Raw genomic sequence first — 19,541 nt, forward strand, 5'->3', positions numbered from 1 at the left:
GAAGAAATAACATTGTGTAATAATCAAACCGGGAAAATTATAATTTGCGTAATTACTTGAGGTAGTGCGTTTCGGTTTGAAGGGTGGGGCAGCCGTTGTAACTATACTGAGACCTAAGAACTTATATCTCAAGGTGGGTAGCGCATTTACGTTGTAGATGTCTATTGGCTCCAGTAACCACTTAACACCAGGTGGGCTGTGAGCTCGTCCACCCATCTAAGCACTAAAAAAAACTTCAATAATAATACTAGAAAATTAGTGGCAATGGATTGTTTTCGTAGTAACAGTCATGATGAAATATCCAGTTTAAAATCTCTTAAATAAACTATGGCAAATGTTATGAGATCCAACAATAATTACTCAATACCAATTTTCGGATTAGCTGATGTTTGGAGCACTGCCACCTCAAATTACGGTCTATCAGCGAGCTTTCTATTGGAACACGTAAATACAGTAACAGAAATAGACGATTTTAAATTAAAAACTTCGATCGCGACTAATCTATACTAATATTATAAAGCTGAAAAGTTTGTTTGTTTGTTTGAACGCGCTAATCTCAGGTACTACTGGTCCGATTTGAAAAAATCTTTTAGTGTTGATAGCCCATTTATTAAGGAAGGCTCTAGGCTATATAACATCACGGTTAGACCAACACAAGTGGAGCACCAATAAATAATGTTTCAAAATATTTTCACTTTCTACGTAAATGAAGTGGGGGGTAAAATTTAGCGTTATGACAAAGTAACTATTCCACGCGGACGGAGTCGCGGACAAAAGCTAGTGTTACAAATATATATATATTAATACGTGAAGCAAAAACTTTGTACCCCTTTTCACGAAAATTGCGCGGACCGAGGAGTATGAAATTTCCAACACTTATAGAGAATATAGAGAAGGAGTGCAGAATATTAATAACTGAAGAAACAGAATATTAATATAAAACACAAACTAACACGTATTTGACGCACACACACGAATATTATACTGTTTTGTTTATTGTTAAAGTCTGTGGTCAAGTTGAGAATAGATTCAATATTGTTTGTCTTTATTAATATTTGTCTAAAGTGCACATAGTCTTGGCGAAATCTGTTATTATAGAATTATAATAGTCTTTGACAATAGAATCATAATAGTGTACAAACTTCTAATTTCAATTAATTATAGTCGAATTTCGACTGCCGGGGGACCACTAGTAAGAATAAAAATACTAACTAATCTAGTAAATATCTAAAAACTGCTCATTAATAAATTATTTTTTAAGTTAATTTATTCGACGTTACAATAAAAAGTGAGCATTTAATAAAAGTTTTTATTCCGAGCGAAGACGCATCGCGACCAGCGGACAGCCAGCCGACCACTAAGTAAGACCGGAACATAAATTCTTCAAAGGGTCAAACAGAAATAAAAGAAAAATATTCCGTTTTAAAAGAGCTACCGAACTATAATTTATGAGAGTGGTCCCATACGAACGTCGAAAGGATAAGAATAAATAAATAAAAAAAAAACGCATACGAATGCATTCGTGAAATGGTGAAATTGGAAATTTTCGATAAAATCTGGCGAGCGGCTCTCAATTTTTGTACTCTTGCAAATTTTGTTTTTATGTAGCCGCTAAGATCGAGGGACGTTAGCTCTGAAGAGTCATGTTTGATTTGTCACTTTTATATTATTGTGGATAATCATTTGTGGCATGACTTTTGGTTGAAAAAAATGTTGTCTAAAGTATTCATACGTTTTGATTCGAGAGGAATCTATCTACGGCACTTCATTATCATGAGTAGAGAACCATTTTGAAATGGGAAGTAAGTTTTAAGAACATTACAGCCATCTTAACTTTGAAATTAAGCCAAAAAAATACTTACTTTATTCGGTAAAGAATCTATTAAATATCCTTTCACATGTATTTTTACTAAGAAAATTCTAGAACAATTTTGAAAATACAGACTAAATGCACAGCTGCTTAAGCGTCGCTACGATTCTTGTCGCTTTTTTTTTTCAGGCACAAGGTTACGCAGTGGTCTGATCCCGGGAGAGTAACTAATATATTGGTTTTATCGTTCTCCGATACAGTGGCGCTACCTTTATACTGTTTGCTTTGTTTTCTTTTGTCCTGAGTGAAGTCGGATTTGAGCGCACGTTTGTAATTCAGTTGCAACATGCTCGACTACGAATGTCCCGCTTTATAGAATGGCAGCCTTTGAACAGGAAAGTTATAAAACTAAATAGAATAAAGTAATTTTACTCATGATCATATAATAGACAAAGTGTACTTTTTCTTAGTATTATTATTATATATTTTTATTGCTCAGATGGGTGGACGAGCTCACAGCCCACCTGGTGATAAGTGGCTACTGGAGCCCATAGACATCTACAACGTAAATGCGCCACCCACCTTGAGATATGAGTTCTAAGGTCTCAGTATAGTTACAACGGCTGCCCCACCCTTCAAACCGAAACGCATTACTGCTTCACGGCAGAAATAGGCAGGGTGGTACTTACCCGTGCGGACTCACAAGAGGTCCTACCACCAGTAAGTTATTACCAGTTATTTATTTTTGTATAATATTAAAATATCTCAGAAAAACAAACCTTTTTCAGTATAACTAATACAGTCAAATGGTAAACGAAAAAGGTTGTGTGTTCAATTCCAATCCAAATATGTGTAGTACGGGACTAAGCTAAAACATTTAGAGTAAGTGAGGATAGATAGGAAACATTGTCTATTGGCAAATATTTCAAATAAATCTAATTCTTGAAATAACTCTGGAGACTCTCTACGTAAGTGCTATGTTTTTTTTAAAGGGATTTTATGACCTGGAAACTAAGACCTTTAGGTCATGTCTTATTTTCATTTATATTCATAATTTTATGAAAAATGATAATATGGAGTGAAATGAAATGAAGATGAAAAGATGATGATTAATTTGAGACATTAATGAACTGGAATGAAATTAAATGAAACGATGAGATGAGATGATATGAGATGAAATATAATCTTAGTAAAATGTTGGTCATTTACTGAGATTTTTTCAGTGGACTTTTTGTAGGATCCCGAGAAATTACATCCAGCGGCTTTGTTTCATTTTCCCACATTTGTGCACTTTCACAAATATTAAACAATTCATAAACCACATTTAAACCTAAAGAAACTAAATAGACAAAATAAAACAAATCACATTCCCGCCAAAAAGTCAAAATTGCTATGAAAAATAACCATCTCTAAGACCTCCTTCTTAATAAACCTCTAATAAACCAGAACTTATTTATAAATATCTTTAAAAAAGGTTTTCAACAAAAATAGAATAAAAATTATGTCCTTAACTACTTTCATAAATCTTCTATATATGTATATAAAAATGAATTGCTGTTCGTTAGTCTCGCTAAAACTCGAGAACGGCTGGACCGATTTGGCTAATTTTGGTCTTGAATTATTTGTCGAAGTCCAGAGAAGGTTTAAAAGGTAGATAAATATGAAAATTCTCGGAATTAAATAAAGTTTAGGTCTTTTATTTATCGATTGAGGCACTACGAAGTCGGCCGGATCAGCTAGTAGGTACTTTCCTAAATACTTTCGCTCGATACCTAATAAAACAATGGTAGGTAATAGTTTAATGTCATAGTAATTAATTGTAGTTGTAGGTAATCAAAGCATTTTGTTTTACATTACAATCATTGTGTTACTAATATGCTAAGAAGTAAATCTGAATTAAAATAAATTGAAACAAAACAAAATCTATTGGCGATGTGGAATTCTGATTAATATAAGAACGAGAGGTTTTTTGCTTTAACATTTCTTTCCAATTATTATTTGTATCGGTAATTTACTAGTTTTGCCATTAGTACTTTATTTGTTTTATTTTTGTTTTTGTTAAAATTATATAATCGGTGTTATAATCTATATTAAAATACAATTTTGTATCCCTTCTAAGATATTCATTTTTCGATAGAAGATTCTCTCAAAATTTCCAATTAGTAACTTAACGCCAATGTAAATTCTAACAATATACATATTTGGCATGTTTTGTGATGGATATAAATTTACTAGATGTTTAGTTTAGAATTTAACGAACAAAAATGCTTTAATTTTATTATTTATATTTTCCTCGTAATATTATTTTAGCGTTCATTCTCGGTTTTACCGAACTAATCGCTCTAGTCCAGTTTATTCCTTCTTGTTACCTGTACCTCGATTCAAATTATGTCTTTTTTTTATTGCTTAGATGGATGGACGAGCTCACAGGCCACCTGGTGTTAAGTGGTTACTGGAGCTCATAGACATCTACAACGTAAATGCACCACCCACCTCGAGATATAAGTTCTAAGATCTCAGTATAGTTACAACGGCTACCCCACCCTTCGAACCGAAACGCATTACTGCTTCACGGCGGAAATAGGCGGGGTGGTGGTACCTACCCGTGCGGACTCCCAAGAGGTCCTACCACCAGTGAAAATATATTTATAACAATTATATTCAAATATTTAAATACCTATGCATCTTGTTAAATTTCGAAGTAATCAATAGCGTCGAAATTTAATAAAAGTATCTATTAGCTTTTATAAAATAGAAAAAAACCACAAAATATCTTAAATTAACTATTATTGATTGTAACCGCCATCTTGCTCTTTTCCCGTAGACATTTAAATTCCGATATGTTCAAGTTCTAATTTTGAATGTTTTTTTTTTCGAACCTTAAATAAATTCTCGTTTTACAAATATATATTTTTTTAAATCTCAAAGTAAATGTTTTCTATGATTTTCACTGTAAAGTATGATGTTGTATTCGCATTTGATGGCGACTTTTCTGTTTACAATTGCGAAGACCTAATATTAATACAGGACTTCCCAGGTCTTGGCTGTCTACAACTAGCCTGTAGACTCATATTCTTTAACCTAGAGATTGGGGCATACAAAATATCATCCCAATTTTTTTAAATTATTATTTATTATATTGACGTTGCTAAAACACTTTTACCTCGCCTTATTGCAGACGAGCTCACGGTCTATTAAAAAAGAGGAAATAGAAGTCTATAGACATTTGTGAACGCAGCCACTTCATTTGAGACTACAGTCAAAACCGTTTACTGCGACATCGTTTAGAACAACATGCCGGTTATAATAACCTAGAACAAAGGTCCCGGCTGAATGCCATATGACCGCCTTATTAAAAACATTGCTTTATACGACATTGCTTATAACGACATACCTCATAAAACGACCACATTTAACTAATATTTCGGAGTATTAGATCTGTTAGAACGACCGACTAAGCTGTATTGTAAACAATTTGAATAGGTATCCACATCTGTCTTCAAGGGCTATTAAAATCAGGAAAGAAAACAATAGGATTTAGTTTAGTGTAGGGTCTTTTCTAATTCTTAGAAACAAAACACGTGCATGCAGTAGAGTCAAAGTCCGCTTCTTCATATCTCTTCAGTTAGTTTGTTACTTATCTATACACAAGACGCACCAAAACTTTGTGGAGTTATTCGTGAAACTTTCAAAATGTCGCAAAGAAAAAGAAAACAAATTAATATTGAAGAAAAATCGCGTATTATGTAAATATATTTTTCCAATAATTCCCTATCGATTTGTTTGTACTTGCACGATACACATTAAACATCACCGGTTGTTACGACTATCGGTTTTTACGACTGAATATGAGCAGTCCCTCCGATGTCGTTATAACAGATTTTGACTGTAGTTTTTTTTTTTGTATTGGTTAGATGGATGGTCGCGCTCACAGCCCTCCTGGTTGGTGAAGTGGTTGCTGGAGCCCATAGACATCTACAACGTAAATGCGCCACCTACCTTGAGATATAAGCTCTAAGGTCTCCGTATAGTTACAACGACTGCTCCACCCTTCAAACCGAAACGCATTACTGCTTCACGGCAGAAATAGGCAGGGTGGTGGTAGCTATCCAAGAGGTCCTATCACCAGTAATTACGCAAATTATAATTATGCAGGTTTGATTTTTATTACACGATGTTATTCCTTCACCGTTTTCCACCTACTTTTTTATAAATTATTTATATTATATTGAGGTCGATAAAACACTTTTACCTCTTCTTATTGCAGACGAACTCACGGTCTATTAAAAAAGATGATATAGAAGTTAAATATTCTCTGCATTGGTTCACTGGGCCTTCAAGTGGAAAGGTTTCTTAGCGGCAGACTAAGTAATAGAATAGCAGGATCCATCTAAGCGAGTCACATTGTACCAGCCCTATCAGTAAGTAACTTTCTATTTTCAGGTTAATCTCTTACCTGCCATGTGGTATTTAATTTTTCACTACCATGATAATAGGTACTTACTATTTGTTCGTATCAATAAAATAATGCAGGACTTTCATTCGCGAATTGCTCAAAGAATTCCTATTGCATACTACGTGGTTAATAGAGCAAACTATCCCAACAAATATATGCTTTGCAGTAGAAATTAGTAAATTGTGGATATCAGTGCCCATGTCTATTAATAAAAAAAAAATTATATATTGCTAAACTACAAAATTAACAAAGTGTCGCCCGTTAGTCAACTCAGGACAGAGACAAGAAAAGGCAACGCCAGACAAAACGGATTCCGAACGCTGCCAATTGGAATAGTTTTAAAAGTTTTGATTTTTTTACTCATTTTTAAATTTCGAAGGAATCCTAACGGTATCCAGCGGGGACATAACTTCGGAACGGACCGCGGACATGCTTTTTTGAATTATTTTTCAACGGACCGAGTGAGGTCACGTTCGATTTTCGAATCTTACTTTTTTTTATCGTATCTTTTTGTTTGCTACTACTGATGCAAAGATATTCGTGTCATGACAGCCAGTGGACAAAATCTATTAAATAGTTTGCTTTATATCGATTTAAAAATGACGCACTAAATGGCCAGAGAGTCTTACCTACATGATGACACGCAATCTAGATCTCGTCCAGTCGCTCCTGACTCCCATCATTTGTCCAGAATTAGTAGTACTACCCCATTATCTTTCTACCAAACTTACTTCTGAATCGTTGTCTAAGCTGTATATGTGCTATCAATAGAGTGTTCTGTGAGCTCACATGGATTTGTAATACGTTCTGCCTATTTCTACTACGCAGTAATCACGAGCTATGGTCTAAAGGGCCGGGTGACCGAACTGACAATTTGACCATATATCAACATACATATATGGTGACATTCGCAATATGGCATATGAGTTCCGAGGTTGACGTTAGATAGGCCATGAGCCCGTAATCAAACTGATGACCGTTAATACAATTGACACTTCGACCTCACATTGTCTCAAGTAGCAACCACATTGTAATGTCTATGGACACTAGTGATAACAGGATGGCCGTAAACTTATTCATCCGTCTGGAGCAAAAAATAACTTTTATTGTTACGGATGTCCCAATACAATTTCATTTTTCATTTCCTAAAATATTAATATTATATAGATTGAACACATTTCCAGCACACGTTATTTCAATACCAAAATAAGACTTTATTTATACGAAATTGTAGTATGGTTATCTTTTCATTTCAACCAAAGACGATTTCATTTTAACTAATTAAATGTCATAAACGAAATTCAAAATTGATCTTTCATCAACGTTTCACAGGTTAAAGCGATAAAAAGATTTAAACTGGCAACTCTAATTGCGGTTCAACACCGGTCGAAATTAAAAAGAAAAGAGCGCAGAAAGAATCCCGCCTATTTTTAAAAATGGAACCCGACGATGATTCGCCTAATTAATAAACCAATCACGTACAGTCGAGACGCGGCGTCGAAGCGCGGCGGACGTGCGGGCGCGGGGGATGAACGCTCGGATATTCGAATCATTTTTTTTCTGCACTCGCGGCATACCAAGTTACTTCTCACTGACTTGACGAACGAACTAAAGCAAACACAGAACACTAGTTTTCGTTTCATTACTTTTCTTTAATGAATTGAAAAAAAAAGGTTTCATTCATTTACTTTGAACAAAAAGCTTAATGTTGTCAATATTTGTCTAAATTTTATTCCATTGTATGTTTTTGCAGTATGTTACGCTGCGTGATTAAGATCAGTAAACGATTACCTAACCCAATAAAAATAATTGATTTAGATAAAATAGATTTCACAAACCATTAATCACCAGATTTAAACTACGCAAGTCAGCTGATGTCAATGCGCGCTGTCGGAACGCTACAACGAAAGACAAATAAAAAACAAGTCGGTAGTTAATCTTGTCAAATCAATATGACCAGTAATATTAATACTCCGAGATCGAGTTCCGAGAACATTGCTACGAGAACACAACGGATTATGTGACACAGCATTACCTTTTCTTTTTATCCGACCGGCTTGAATGAAGTCAACAAAAGAACACATGCTGACACCGAAAAATTACCGAAAAACTTGTAAGAAGAGTCCATAAAAAAAAATTCATTTATCAAACAAATGTATTAGCCGCTGTGTATTTGCGCAGCGTGACAACAAAAAGATGTTGAATAATAAACTCGAATGTTGGCAGTACTGGGCCGAGGAAGGCCGAAGGGACGCGAAAAAGGCCGAAGATTAGCGAGCGCGCGCTTTTTGTTTGCATCAATCGATGCGCTCGCGCATTCGCACAATGAATAATTCAAAAATTGACATGAAATGGCGTATGGTTCTTTTTTTTTTTTTTGTAAACGAAAGGTGCCCGATTGAGGACTGTAACCGACTGACGAATTCATCGGGCAACGGCTTTTTGCATCCGGTAATTACTGTATTTTCAAAACAAATTCGCAGTTAAGTTTCGAGACGAAAACAACTAGTCTCCCGTGACCTTCGAGTAATATTGTGACCGATAGTAATACAGTAGGTATATAGGACGTCAGCAATAAATTAGTTACAGTCAAACCGCAAATAAAACTCTACCTTGACCGAAAATAAAATTCAGTACTATCCGATTAAGCTGAACGGTTTAACTTGGATCGGCGCTGTATCCTCAATTAAAAGTCAAATAAGTCAACATCACTTGTCAAAGCTACACAGTACCGCAACGAGCGCGATATCACACAAATGATTAATTACTTAAATTACCAAACATTGTTTTTTTTTTTTATCGAAGGAGCTCGTAACGTCTAGAAATCGGTCGCCGGTAACGATAAAAAACGAAATAATTATTCGAATAATGCTGTTAATGATGCATCGAAAGCTTGACTCGATTTCCAAGTATAAGTGATCTTATGAATTCTGTTTGCGATTGGGACGGAGTTGGTAGCATTTTTTGGACAAATGGCTTCATCTTACCACCGAGCGCTGTCAGGCTACGCGTGTTTTGGTTATGACAGCTTTTTACCCGTTTCCATGGAGATAATTTCATTATGATTTCTTTAAAAAACACATAGCACCATTAAGATTATTTTTAATTGTAGAATTTTATCGAATTATTTCAATTGTTTTCGTTAGATCATTTTAACACTCACTTACAACTTGAATTGCATCACTAAGTATTGACTAGCATCGTCCAATTTAAAGAAATGAGCATAGTTAGTTTAAAACTTACTTATAAGATGAAAACGCCATATTTGTATCGACACAGGGCTGATCGTCCACCACGCCGGCAGTCGTAAGCATGAGGCTGTTCATTCAGAACCACTCGATGACAGAATCGATTATCGACTATCGATTGCACAACACAATTTATAAGTTCATTCGTTTCACAAGCGTCGTTGTGACGCGATCAAACATTGTACGTCACATCACTATGCGTTCTGCTCGAGTTGAAATTTACCTGAAAAAGGAAAACCGAAAATTTAAAAATGATATAAATAAAAACCACAATTAATTATAAACTTTTTAATTATGTGACTTTTTGATTGTGTTACAAAAATGTAAAGCTATACGAAGTAAGCCAATTTTCTACTAAACATCAGGCTTAATTATTAGTATTTGCGGTAAAAAAAAAATTATTGCCCTTGTAGGCAGACGAGCATATGGCCCACCTGATGGTGAGTGGTTACCGTCGGCCATGGACTTCAGCAATGCCAGGGGCAGAGCCAAGCCGCTGCCAGGCAACAGGCTACCAGGCATTTCTAATTTAATACTGTATACTTATATACGTACACTTAATAATTTTCTTATTTGCTTGTTAGATATGTTTAGAAGTACATAATATTATAGTAAGAAAATTGATTTTGGTCTACAGTCTTGTGTCCTGTTAATTCGGTTCGAATAATAGGAGTGTCTAATACTTTTTTTTTCGCAAAGCTAATACTCCCACTATCACATCGAGTTGTTGAGTGAGTTCCCAATTGAATTAAGTTTCTTCCTAAATGAAAAATTAGTAAACGGGGCATAGACGTACAGCCTATTTACTTATAAAGAAGTACAATATCATACCGATACAGGCACCCAATTAAAAAAAATGAGAAAAGGGTTTCGTCCATAATAGAGAGTATATTTGAACTGAAGCTAATGGTCTGTATGAGACTCTATAACGTGACAATGACATACTGTTACTTTAATTCATATTTCTAAATCGCAAGCTTCACTATCAAAAATCAGAGATGCCGAAGTCAATAACCTCGTATGAACGTAACGGGACAGCTGTCAAATGTTTTCGCGATTGATTGTGGGTTAAAGAAATATATGAAGTCACGTATCTCTTCCTGCCTACCTTCGGGAGATCCACCTACCTAGCAGCCACATTAAGTAATATGAAAATTACCAATGCTTAATTAAAATATTTGCGCAAATTTAATAAGGTAGATTAGTTTTAAGGACAGCTTAGAAAGATTAAAACTTACAACCGTTTGAAAAAATTGCTGTATAATAATTTATAAATGCACATACTTTTTAAAAAGCTGCATATTGTTAACGTTAAAACCGTTGAATATTAATTAAAATAGAATTAACAAGTACAGAATAATATGAGTTTCAAAAGGTATTTTCTATGTGATTATTTTTCAGAAAATAGATAATTTTAATTTAATCACCAAAAATATTTAACGATAAATTTCAAATCCTGAATGATTGTTTTTCATAATTAAACATACCTTGATAGATATAGGGAATTAAAAAACACTAATCAAATTGAAAACTGAATGTTATGTTATACTAAATCCAACCATCTTAGTAAAGAGAATGTATTTCATTCAAAATGTACTTACTATCTATTAGTTGCGCTGCGTTGCGTTACGTTCTAGCCAACTAAGTAAGTACGATTTGAGAGTGACATTCTGATTAGTTCGCCGCATAGCAGCCAGTCAACGAGTCATCAAGAGATCTTTTACCTCACGTCAATACAACATTTTACGGCAAGTACATTACGACAGATAATTGGACTTCAAACCCACTTTCTAGCTAGTGCCCTAAAAATTATCTTTGAAAATCATGCATCAGGCTTGAAATGTAAGCTTTTAGATTGCCCGTGTATTTTTACTTTCATTAACTTTTAATGAATAAAAAAGTACGATGATAATATAATAAAATTTCGTATTGTAATTACTGAAAACCTACACGCACCTTTTATTGTAACTTAAACATCACTTTTATTATAATATTAATAAAACTATTAAAGAAAACGTATAACATCTAATCTTAACACATCGGCCATCGATCCCTTCGTCAGATTCATGAGATAGCCACGACCAGAACCGGCTGGGCCGCCATATTGAATCTGATTGACAGCTGTCAATGTTGGCGGCACCACGACGCGTCACCGTGGCCGCGCTTTGCAGTACAAATACTAATAACATTTAAACAAAAATGTATATTTAAACTTTTAGTAAATAGGCAACTTGGGTAAGTTTTTTGCGTTAGAAATACATCTTGAAAATAACTTTTATTCATGACCTTCAGTATGAAATAATCGTATGTATGTTTAATTTTCACCAATAAATTAAGAACGCTATTTTAAACTGTAAACGTGTATAATTATTAGTAAATCGCTGTGTCGATTACCAAGACACGGTTATTGCGATTTTCTAGAAAATAAAAATTGAATTTAATTTTTTATTTTTCATCTAAACCTAACGTTATTAAAATAAATAACTTAGTGCATTCAATGTTGCAGAGCCTGATAATAATATAGAAACGAGGAAAACCGCCCAATAGGTAATTCATTATGTTCCCACTATTAGCTACATATATATAAATTTGCGTTTATGGGGTAGAGTGACGTCACCTTTATAATCTATAAGAGATGTTGGTATTTGGAAAAATACATTAAAAAATGTTCATATAGCTTCTTTAGTTATCTGTTTTAATTTATGTTTCAATAAACCCTCGATAGTTTCCTTTTGTTTATTGGTCTTTATTAATGATGCTATTTCCTTAAGCGGGTTGATGCGGTTTTTTTTTCTATGTACCAACATTTAATAATAGTTCCCTTGATTACTAATGATGATTAACAATATCGTACATTTTGACAGAAATCTGTGAAAAATGATTAGGTATAGAGTTGGTCACATAATGTTGCATGACACAGATCGTGTAAATATCTGTCTCTCTCTGAAAAAGAAATGGAAAGAGAAAGAAACATAGAATCAAAAACAATTAACACAAATAATTTATAATTTATAATCTGCTAGGTAAGTGTTACATAATTAGAATACTTGTGGTAGGGTAGGGCGTGTTGTTACACAGGTAGGTACCATATCACCCTGCCTCTTGGGTAGGTACTACGAATATATCATCCTGCCTATTTTCGGCCGTGAAGCAGTAATAATCTTTAAAGGGTTGGACAACCGGTGCTCTTTTGAAATCGTCGTGACCCTAACAGGTAAGACGCCTGGTGTATTCGTATCAAGTGATGCACCGGTGTTCGAATCCCAGGCGGGTACCAATTTTTCTAATGAAATACGTACTGAACAAATGTTCACGATTGATTTCCACGGTGAAGGAATAATAACGTCGTGTAATAAAAATCGAATCCGCAAATTTCAAATTTGCGTAAGTACTGGTGGTAGGGCGTCTTGTGAGTGCACACGGGTAGGTACCATCAACCTGTCTTTTTTCTGCCATGAAGCAGTATTGGGTTTCGGTTTGAAGGGTTTGACAACCGTTGGACTATAAAACTGAGACTTAGAACTCGTGTCTCAAGATGGGTGGCGGTATATACGTTATAGAAGTCTATGGGCTCCGGTAACTACTTAGCACCAGGTAAGTCTTGACCTCGTCCAACTATCTGAGCAATAAAAAAAAACCAGAACCACTACTATAAGTCTAATAATACACAGGGTTTATAGCTGCAAATAAAATGAAATTTAGTCCTTTCCCGATTGATTTTCAATGTAATTATTGCTTTCGATAAATAATTGTAACTATTCAAAAAAATATCATAGAAACTATAAGCCTCTTTGTAGTTTAAGTCAAAACATAATTAAAGTCAATACATATAAACAAGCATTCAATATTTCTAAGAACTACATACAATAAAAGTTCAATAACCGTAATTAGATTTTCGTCACTTAAGCCGAATCGATAAAATCTAGCTACTGTGGTTTATCGACAATGGCTGTCACATCACTACTCGATATACCGATCGTTATCTCGACTGACTGTCATGAGAAATCGCTGTTTTTTTAATTGTACAACCTTGAGCTTAGACTTTATCTATGGTAAATGATCATTTTCAGAATTTGTATCTATTTCATTAATATTATAGAAGAATTCATCGGAATTGATTGTATACTCATATTATATTAGATAAAGCTTTTAAATTCTGATGCTTGGAGTCGTTCATGACTATAGAAGCTATGTACATATATTCATCAATCTTCTTCGAAGCACGAGACATAATCTTAAGATACATAAATGCTTCTTCGAATTCTTCTTAAGTGAAAAAAATATATAACAGCATCACTAGATCGATCTTAAACATACTTCTTCGATACTGCTTACGCCTAAATACTGTATTGTTTGTTGAAGTTTGCACAACACCAACACTTACATATTTCGTAAAGCAGCAATGTAAGGAAAAGTATACATGAAGTCGTCGAACCCAGTGCGTCAGCTGATATTCATTTGGTTTACATTACCTGCAGTGCAGTGAAGCGAAGTACTTTGTCATTTTTCAGTACCGACATCTTCTCTAAGCTTTTTGAGTTTTTTGAACTACTTAGATCAGGACCAATCTAGTGTAAAGTGAATATTGGAGCATTACAAAGAGAATGCAAAACCACTGACCGACATTTGATGTCTGGTATTATACAGTTCGTCCACCAATGAAATAGGTCTGCATGACTTGCGGTAGATCAGACAACATCACGGCACCTAACAGTAGTCCTTCGATGACAAACTCTACTATTTTCCTATCACTCGTCTGTTGTAGCGTTATCGGTGGAATTTTCCAGAATGTTCTCTACTTAACTCCCTAATTCCTAACCTTCCTTATGTCACTTTTTTACATTAGTCCATATCTTCTTGAGATTCCGCCACACTACTGCTCGACTGTCAATAAACGAAACATCTTTGTCGCCAAGCGAACCATGAGGTGTTGTGACAAATAAATGGAAATCTATTTAATGCGGGCGTTTCAAGAAAAGTATTTGTGGCGAGCCTTAGAAAAATCAGTGATGGACGACTGGACGTTTCTTATCTTTTGATGATGAATAGAGTTCATATTATTTCATAAAGTCAACAATGTTCACATTAACTAAATACTGATGAAAGCGCCGTATTTAAATATGATTTTTTCAGCATGTTCTCTGTTTTAAGTTTATTCAACCGACGCTGGTAATGCATATTCAAGTTGAGGTCGTGAGGTCAAATACATTAAAATACCTCAGGTTGAAGTCGATTCTCGGGTTTTTTTGTTGTTGTTATTGACAACACTGTTCGTAGTTGTTTTTATACCAAACATTACGGTTTGATTATTACTTTTATTTTTATTTTAAGCCTATTAAGCATATGCATATGTATGTACTTGTGTTAAAAATTTCGCTTCTTCAATCAAAGCAGAGGTAGCTTTAGTATAAGATTAACTATTTTCTCTATTTTATTAATTTCTTCAAAAATGGCTGACTTTGTAAGTACCTAATTAAAGTTTTTTTAATTTTTACTTAAATGGGTGAACAAGCTCACAGCCCGCCAGGTGTTCAATGCTTAGCGGAGCTCATAGACATCTACAACTAAATGCCGCTACTCATATTAAAGAAATTAAAAAAGCGCCGGTTTTATTGATGTAATTTTTTTTTAATTTTTATTGCTGATGGTCATTTGAGTCGTCTATTATCAAAGGTGGCAATCTGTGCATTTGGACAAAAAAATGTTATTGATATGTCAATACAGATTGATTTGAATATAATTGTCTCCTTCAAAGAATACGGTTCAAAACCTGCATTAAATAAAGGTTAATACTTAACCTGTTATTTATCTAAGATGTCGTTCAGAAGAGTTTTGTGACTGCCAATGGAATACAAAATCAATAATTCGTTTTTCTGATTTACCAATAATTGTCCAAAAGTCACATTGCCGGCTTTGATAATAGTCGACTCATTTATGAATTTCGTTTCTTGCTTCAACAGTTCGAAACATTGTCATCATTGTCGTAGCTCGTTCGATGTCAACGATAGTCTTAGAGGTGAACACTGTCGCCCAACTCAGGACTTTTACAGGATTATGTTTGAACAACAATGCGTTTCCAGAGATCTTTTTTGACACGTACCATCCGGCTATGGAATGAGCTCCCCTCCACGGTGTTTCCCGAGCGCTATGACATGTCCTTCTTCAAACGAGGCTTGTGGAGAGTATTAAGCGGTAGGCAGCGGCTTGTCTTTGCCCCTGGCATTGCTGAAGTCCATGGGTCCATGGGCGACGGTAACCACTCACCATCAGGCATCAGGTGGGCCGTATGCTCGTCGCCTACAAGGGCAATATAAAAAAAAAACAGCCGTCTTTTACTTTTCTGCTGTTTTCGCAGATAAGTCTCCTACGAACGCTGGCGATGTCAAGGACACAGCCAAGCCGCTGCTTCCACTACATACTTTCCTCAAACCTCGCATGAGCACCATGGCCGGTGCTCATTATAGAACTTGATCCTATCCAAATGCATGATTGCCAGTAGAAATGAGACGGTGTGGTGGCACAAAGCTGATTCTAAGCACACTAGTTCCTAGTTACGTTGAGAATTTGGTCTATTGATGTACTACCACGGACGTATGATACTGTTTACCTTACAAATTAGTACTAGCTGAAGGAAACCGGGATCCTACGGGTTAATGACCTAGCTACTGATATACCCTGAACCTACCTATTAATCAACAGCGGAACAGATAGCTATTGTTTAAGATCCTCATCCCAATTAATTGAATTTAAACTAACAGTCACAAAAAGTTTGAAAAAATCCAAATTTTGGCCAGTCACACCGTCAAACGATTACAAAATCCAATCTCAGTGGTAAGTAATCATAGTAACTCTTGGAGATCGAGCATTTAAATAGGATAAACCGACAGGCCTCCGTTAGTCGATACATAGGCTAAAGGATTTCCCATTGTCTAAACCCTACTAAGTTTCTCGCCGGATCTTCTCAGTGAGTTGCGATTCCGATCCGGTGGTAGATTTTGCGAAGCACTACTCTTGCTAAGACCAATCCTTCAATAACGTTTTCAGAATGAACTCTCAACTACCTATTTTAAAAATTCTCTACCACATTTTGTGGTATATTTTTTTCAACGTTTTTTGAGTTTATCACTTTGCAGATGTCTATGGGCTCTATCTATGGGCTACTTTCAAAGGTAACTTTATTTCTTTAACGCTTAATACGATTGGAACCAAACTTGAAACTTATAAGTTACTTACTTACTTTCAAGTATAGCATATGTACAAGTTTAAGACAAAATTTGCTCGCGCCAATTGATATGGTAATGCTCTTTTCGACATGGATGTTGGGCATGGAAAAATATGTACCTGATGCCACAATGAACGTGATATTTCAGATTACAGCAACCGAAAGAAATTTCTTCATAATGAAAATGGGGTGTATTTTCATTGTAGCTACTACTACCTCCGTGAAATTTTTTTGGTCAATATTTTATTACAATTATTACTGTGTAAATAAATAAATAAATGTATAAATTTTAGGTAGTGTTTGTTAATGTTCTTTTTTTATTATACCGATTGACATCGAGTTTGTGTAGAAGATTATTTATGGGCCATACAGTTGTTTTGGGGTTTTAGGGAAACCAATAGTAGGGGAACAACCTGGTATCCAATCATGGAGTAAAGTTATTTCGTATGTGTCGATGGGCAAACGGATTCACAACTCATCTAGTTCTATGCGGTTACCAGAACCCATAGATACCACGATAGATCTTGAAGGGCGCGACCCTCCTTTTTATTTTACCTAATTTACGATTTCACTGAATTCAAAATAACAGTTTTATGGAGGAATCTTTTTTATAGTTGCGAAAAATCTTTGATTATTAAAAAATATAAAAAGAAATGGAATATCGGTTAACCCGCCCACGTGCCTTCGCGGCATAAATAGGCAGAGAGATGGTACGAAGATTTACCGGTTAATATCACGCCCTACCATTAATATGGTACGCCCAGCCATGAATACTCAGAAAGTTCCTTGATAATTACGTTTTAAAACCTTAAATAGATATTTAACTGGATTTTTAAACAAGATACTTTTCGAAATAACTCTTTGAATCTTCTCTAAGTATAACAATACTTTATTATAAAAACGTTAAACTATTTATTTATTAAGTGAACATATATGTTTATAAAACTACCAAAAACAAATTTGATATACATAAAATAATACACTCTATTATCGACGATTAGAAATAACATTTTCCTTTAATCCGTGGTTAAATTTTATCAATTTTTAATACGCTGTCACATTTTTTTGTCCGGGTATACATAAATATTTGCTGGATTGATTTTTTTAATTGGTTTCCTTTAATAAATTGAGGTAAAGAGTATTTATCTTTTGTTTAAAACGCTTTTCAGATATATAGAGCCGTAAGTTTTAATCATATTCGAGAGAACACGGATTCTCCTGCGGTTACAATAAGATTCAGACAAACTTTTCATGTAAGATTCATGTTTACACAGTCATATACACATACACTATATCATGGTTTATTTTGTAATTATTTTAGTTCGATTAATTCAATAAATCTATATATATCTATATATTAATACGTGAAGCAAAAGCTTTGTATCCCTTTTTACGAAAATTGCGCGGACGGAGGAGTATGAAATTTTCCACACTTATAGAGAATATAGAGAAGAAGTGCACAATGCTAATATTTTTTTAAATAATGCATAAAAGATACATTAAATCAATAAAGAAAACATTACACACACTACATACCATGTATTTGACGCACACACGCATGCATACTATTTATTGTCAAACTTTTGTTCTTGACGTCTGTGGTCAACTTGAGAATAGATTAAAGTGATTAAATATTGTTTGTCTTTATAAATATTTTTTTATAGTGTAGCCTTGGCGAAATTTGTGATTATAGAAGTATAAAATACAATCATAATAGTGTACAAACTTACAATTCCAATTAATTATAGTCGAATTTCGAAAACTGCGGGACCTCTAGTATAAATGAATTGCTGTTCGTTAGCCTCGCTATAACTCGAGAACGGCTGGACCGATTTGGCTAATTTTGGTATTGAATTAATTGTGGAAGTCCAGAGAAGGTTTAAAAGGATAAATATGAAAATGCTTGGAATTAAATAAAAATAACATATTTGTTTTTTCCTTAATGTGTCCCTCAAAAGTTTAGGTCTTTATTTATCGATTGAGGCACTACGAAGTCTGACGGGTCAGCTAGTTATGTATAAAAAATAGTAAGTATCTGAAAAGGTAGACACACCAAATAATATCTGTCTCTCTACATTTCCTTTTTATACTATACATATTTGTGTAAATTAATATATATAAATATATAAATAGTAATTACAGTAAAATTAATATACATATATTTTTAATTCATCAATTATTTTTCATCTAACGTATTAGAATATATAGCTTTTAGTGATAAGATGCCATTTATACGTCAGAGTTTGGTTAAATTGTATATTTTTTAAATTCAATTAATCATAATCTCCACTTTACAGTTCCCTCCTCTTTATAATACCTATTTCGAGATAATCCTTGCTTTTCTTGGTAGTAATTCGTCTTCAGACAACATTTATTGGGTAATTACATTTTTCTTATACTGCTACAAGCTACAAACACCTAAAAATATATATTATCTACAATATTTAAGCACTTACATTGAATAGAATGTGCAATAAGTATCTATTATACGAATTACTTTGAGTTACTTTTTTTTTTTAAATTGTAACACTTTTGCTTGACATGAGAACCAATTAAACAAAGTTCAATACGAAAGCTCACCCTAAACCCATCAAAGCGTGTCAACGCTATTACTCAAGTAACCGTGAAATTGAACTTTCAAAGTTTTGTTTTTTAAATTTAGAAATTTTGTTTTGGCATTCGGATTTGACATAATACAACAAGAATTTACAAAAAAAATATCTTCTTTTTTAAATAAAAAAAAATGCCGCACTCACAAACCAAGGTAGTTTTAACAGATCTTTTTACGTAAATCAAAATACTTAC

General features: G+C 34.2%; 1 protein-coding gene and 1 long non-coding RNA gene across 3 annotated transcripts in view; one reads left to right on the plus strand and one right to left on the minus strand.

Moving 5' to 3' along the window:
• Positions 1–19,541, minus strand: part of LOC101745799 (putative transcription factor SOX-15) — a 157,046-nt gene that overhangs the window by 137,183 nt on the left and 322 nt on the right. For both annotated transcript variants that reach the window (XM_038017912.2, XM_038017913.2), the window contains exon 2: positions 9,510–9,737. In XM_038017912.2, coding sequence (XP_037873840.1) covers positions 9,510–9,592 — 83 coding nt within the window. In that variant the 5' untranslated portion in view covers positions 9,593–9,737. The remainder of the gene's footprint in view (positions 1–9,509; positions 9,738–19,541) is intronic.
• Positions 11,489–17,028, plus strand: LOC134200744 (uncharacterized). The gene is made up of 4 exons (XR_009975788.1): positions 11,489–11,749; positions 12,021–12,061; positions 12,379–12,537; positions 16,885–17,028. It is a non-coding gene; the product is annotated as an uncharacterized LOC134200744 (long non-coding RNA).

The sequence above is a fragment of the Bombyx mori genome, chromosome 20 (genome assembly GCF_030269925.1).
Source record: "Bombyx mori chromosome 20, ASM3026992v2".
NCBI classification, from domain to species: Eukaryota; Metazoa; Arthropoda; class Insecta; order Lepidoptera; family Bombycidae; genus Bombyx; species Bombyx mori.